At 43.4% G+C, this 5,062-nt stretch overlaps 1 protein-coding gene across 1 annotated transcript in view; it reads left to right on the top strand.

The window, feature by feature from the left end:
- The first annotated feature begins 6 nt into the window (after window positions 1–6).
- UBE2D2 (ubiquitin conjugating enzyme E2D 2) overlaps window positions 7–5,062 on the top strand; it is an 18,536-nt gene continuing 13,480 nt past the window's right edge. Inside the window, exon 1 of the mRNA XM_006772436.2 lies at window positions 7–15. Coding sequence (XP_006772499.1) covers window position 15 — 1 coding nt within the window. The 5' untranslated portion in view covers window positions 7–14. The remainder of the gene's footprint in view (window positions 16–5,062) is intronic.

Genomic DNA, 5,062 nt, shown 5'->3' with positions numbered 1-5,062 from the left:
CTGTTGGAGATGATAGTAAGTATTTAGAAGGAATAATAGAGTAAAAGAGTACAATAACTTGCCTCTGGGAACTTGAGAACTGATGAATTACCTCTCCTAAGGTTATTTTGGGTGAAGGATAATTTGCTTTAGGAAAGAGGTAATGTTTACCCTTAATTGTCCATGAAAGATGCACTTCTATGTATATCCCATCATCTTCTGTATTGTTCATTACATTTTGAACCTCTTTTGCCAGACGGTGTCTGTGTAATTTATTCTGACCCCTTCCTATCTATTTTTCACCCCATTTGTGTATTTTTTTTTCCTTTTAATCCTCACCTGAGAATATGCATAAAAAGGAAAGGAGAGAGAGAGAAACATTGATCAGTTGCCTTCTGTTTGTGCCCCAGCTGTGCCCTAACTGGCAGTCTAAACTAGCAACCCAGGTATATGCCCTGACCAGGAATCAGACCAGCAACCCTTCTGTGCACAGGATGATGCTCAACCAACTGAATCACTCCATCTGGGTATTTTGGTACATAATATTAGTACAACTAGGTATTGCTCTTTAAGATAATACTAAGGATGATTGTGTGTATATGCATGTGTCTGTCTTTCTATTGGATCATACTTGTAAAGATGGGTACAATTTGCTTATTTTGTTATATTTTTTTAATCCCCACCCAACAATTTTTTTCTTACTGATTTTTAGAGAGAGAAGGGAAGAGGAAGGGAGGAAAGCAGGGGGGGGGCGGTGGGAGAGAGACAGACAGACAGACAGACAGACACATTGGTGGATGCCTCTTGTATGCGCCCAGTGATCAAGCCCACAACTGAAGTATGTGCCCTTTACCGGGAATCAAACCCTCGACCCTATGATCCACGGGCTGACACTCTAATCATAAAGCATACTGGCCAGAGCCAGTTTGCTTATTTTTAATGTCCAATGTATCTGCTTAATCCTGTCTAAAATAATTTGTTAAATCTTACCACATATGTTGGATAATAATTTTCCTTTCATTCCACTTTGTCTCAACATAGCTTTTCCCCCTGTATACCATCATCTAGCCTTTTTTAAAGTGAAGATAAGTGAATAAGACTGATTATTTTTTTACACAAGACTCACAAAAAAATGAAACATTTAGCAAATAGAAAAAATGAGCATACTTGGAAACATTTGTTTAAGAGAAGTAGATTGTGTAGCTTAAGACAAATAAACATGAAGTTATATATTATCTTGTGTTTAAAACCTATTTTTTCCTGATATTTCTTAAGAATGGTGTTTGTAGCTCTTGCTGGTGTGACTCAGTTGGTTGAGCCGTCCTCTGATATACCATGAAGTCACTGGTTCGGTTTGATGTTAGGGCACATGCCCAGGTTGCAGGCTCGATCCCCAGTAAGGGGTGTTCAGGAGACAGCCAATAGATGTTTTTCTCTCCCTCTCCTTTCCTCTCTCTAAAAATCAATAAAAACATACAAAAAAATGTTTTTTAGTTTGCTAAATCTGTAAGAATCAAAGCAAGCCCTATTATAAGGATTGCTTTACAGATAAACAGATAGATGTTATCCTATATAATAAAAGCCTAATATGCTAAGTGTCCAGTCATCTGGTTGTTCAACCAAAGTGTAATATGCTAATGATATGCTAAGGCTGCTCAACCGCTTACTATGACATGCACTGACCACCAGGGGGCAGACACTCCAACTGGTAGGTTAGCTTGTTGCTGGGGTCCAGCTGATCAGGACTGAGCGAGATGGGCCAGAGACACCTGGAGCCCTCCCGTGGTCCCTCCCCAGCTGGCCAACCTCCCACATCCTTCCCTGGCCCTGATTGTGCACCAGTGGGGTCCCCTCAGCCTGGCCTGTGCCCTATCACAATCCAGGACCCCTTGGGGGATGTCGGAGAGCCGGTTTCAGCCTGATCCTGCAGGCCAGGCCAAGGGACCCCACTGGTGCACGAATTCATGCACCGGGCCTCTAGTAAAGTATAAGACCAAGTGCATGTGATGAAAAATCCCATATACATTATTATATTTAGACCTGTCCAGTATGAATAACTATCGTACTTGATACTAAACAGGATAGGCCAAATATTTAAACAAATGTTATCTCATTTAAGCTTCACAATAATAGTTTGGGTGAGTGGAGTTAGAACTTGTAAATTATTTTAGAAAAAAATCTAGTGAGAGGCTCATAGAGGTTCCCAGAGTAGTCTCATATTTAGGTTTTCTGATTCTAGTTGTCATTCCACACACAGTATTATATAGTGTACCTGCATTTGTATGCTCTTTCAAAAGTGGTTTTACTTAAGACAAATTCCTCAAAGTTGAGAATAGCTAATCTTTACTTGAAAGTGTTTGAAGTCTGGGGATTAAATTTCATTTTTTAAGTTCTCTTCAGTGTGCTTAAGTAATTTCCCTTTGCTTCTAAACTAGTTAATACTATCACATTTCTTTCTCAGATAGAAAACTTGTTACCTGAGAAAGTTAAATAAAACTCCCAAAGTATAAGCAATAAAAGAAAAAGAAAAAAGAGAAATTAGAATCCATCAAAATTTAAAATCTAGGTGCGGCAATTGGTATCTTTAAGAAAGCAAAAAGACACAGTATGGGAGGGAAATTTTGCAGGTCATAATTTCTGATAAGGCATATTTATCCAACATCTATATATATAAAAAGGCAGTGTCTGTCACGACCAAGATGACCAAAGGACCGACTGGTCACCTTCCCCCAGCCAATAGGGGACTGGTGAGCTGCAGTGGGTGGCAAGCAGCTCGCGCTGGGCCAGCCCCTATCTTCCCCCTGCTGGCAGTGCAGCAGACCCCATGCCAGGCGGAGGCAGAAAAGGGGCATCCCACACCTCGCCAGGTTCTCAGACCCCCATGCCAGCATCGAAGCCCCAGATGCCAGTGCTTTGTTATCCGCCACAACTCCGTGGCCCCGGCGCTGCCTGGGCAGAAGTTTTGCGCGCCTCACCTATGCAGCCCGGGGCCAGTGTCTCCATCTACTCTTGCCACCTGCTGCCTGCCCGCCGCTCAGACACCCGAGCCAAGACTCGCTGCAGGGCAGGCCCAGTCGCTCCTTCCCACCCACAAGGGTCTAGCGGCCTCGGCAGCACCTGAACCCACGACCTGCCCCTGGGAGGGTGGGTCTGGGCTAGGTAGGGATCCACAGCCCCTCCTCCACAACATCCCACCCAGCAGTGGGGGAGGGGGCAGCCGCCCTCCTTTCCAGCTCCATCCCAGCACAGAGGCTGGGGCGTGTCTCTACCCCCAATACCCTCCAAAACCCTGGGAAGAAGTGCCTGCCCACCCAGCCAGGACCAGTGCCTCAGGCTCCCTACCCTGCCTCGCCAGTGGCTGCCTCCCCGCTCTGCTTCTGCCAAGGGGACCCTGCCCCTTATGCGGGTTTGTCAGGGTTGCCGCCATCTTGGGAAGGTCAACGCCCCGCTTACTGCTGAAGCCTCAGGCAGTAGACGCCCTGCGGTCGCCATGACAAAGAGGTCATGGAGTGTCAAGAAGACACTGCCTCTGGTTGAAGCAGGTGCTGTGGGAGCAAAGGAACCAAAAATGGTTATGTCCAAAGCCATCTAACTCCACACGGGGTGTGTGAATTAGTCATTATTAGAACCGAATTTAGTGCCGGTGTGCCCCATTTTAAGCAGACCCTCACCCCCCAAAATAGACTTGCCATGTTGATAATTCACTTTACTATAGGAAGAATGCACAAAGATTATTGAAATAAGCAAAATATTTTGCACCTCACAGTCTGAAACGTTTAAACATCATTAAAAATAATCTCTATGAGTAAAGGGAGTTGATATTAACAAAATCTAATATACCCAATTCAAAATGTCATTCAGAAATGCATCTACTATGTAAAATCAAAGTATGGGATCTAGTGTTTAGAAAAAGCAGCTTTACTTCCACTCTACCTGCTCATCCCCTCAGCCTTATGCTTTGCACAAAAGTCTCAAAGGGATGGAGCAGAAGGAAAACTAATGCCTCATGGCACTGAAATTTATCAGTTTCTTTAACAAATATTTATAAAAGTTGTATTAACTTTGTGCCTGTATTATAAAAACACAATACAGCTCTGTCCCTATCTTCAAAGGGCTTAAAGTCTCTGTGAGTTCCCAGTAAGGTAAACCCGTAAACAGCCAAAGAAGGAGTAGGTTCCAATACAATTCTTATAAAAATTACTGAGTAAAAAACTGTCCTCACTGTCCCTCTAGAACAAGAATTAAAAGGAGCAAATAAATATAATGAATGAATCCAAACCCCTTTGGGAACTCCAACCCTCAGGGACTAACACAGGTTTTGTGAGGCCTAAAGTTTACTGAACCTGAAGGACTAATTTTAAGGGGAGGGGGGGGATTTTTTTTTAATAAGGTTCAAAAATGACTTTATTTAGAAGAAGAAAATAAATTACAAATAACTGTAGGCTTGGGGTATCTGTCCCTTTTTCTTTTAAATCATTTCAGGCAGGTTATCCAAAATGCTGCTGGTTGCAACTTGGTTGCTCTCTCCCCCAGAACAAATCCAGCCCTCACAGGGGCTCTGAAGTTTTCTTAGCTTTACCATAAAAATTTAAAAAATAAAAACAACATTTCGACAACACTCCTTTCTGGAAAAAATTCTTTCTTTTTAAATTTTTTAATTTTATCAAAGTAGTAAATACATAGTTCATAATGTATCTTTTTCCTAATAGGTGTGTAGTGTAGTGGTATATGATTGTTGTTTATATTCTATTGTTGACACTATTATAGATGTCTCCCATTTCCCCCCCTTTACCCTCCTCTACCCAGCCCCTCCACCTCTGGCCATCACCACACTTTTGTCTATGTCCATCCTCCTCCCCTCTGATCTCTGTCAGTCCCTCCCATCCTATATAATAATGGTTGCAAATCAACCAAATGATGGTGCAACTAGTCACTATGATGCACACTGATCACCAGGGGGCAGACGCTCAATGCAGGAGATGCCCCCTGGTGGTCAGTGCACTCCCACAGGGGGAGTGCCGCTCAGCCAGAAGCCCTGAGCTGGGCTCATGGCTGGCAAGCACCACAGTAGTGGCGGGAGCCT

Source organism: Myotis davidii, unplaced genomic scaffold (assembly GCF_000327345.1).
Source record: "Myotis davidii unplaced genomic scaffold, ASM32734v1 scaffold545, whole genome shotgun sequence".
In the NCBI taxonomy this organism is placed as follows: domain Eukaryota; kingdom Metazoa; phylum Chordata; class Mammalia; order Chiroptera; family Vespertilionidae; genus Myotis; species Myotis davidii.
The sequence above is the reverse complement of the archived record's forward strand: the minus strand, read 5'-3'. Positions and strand labels throughout refer to the sequence as shown.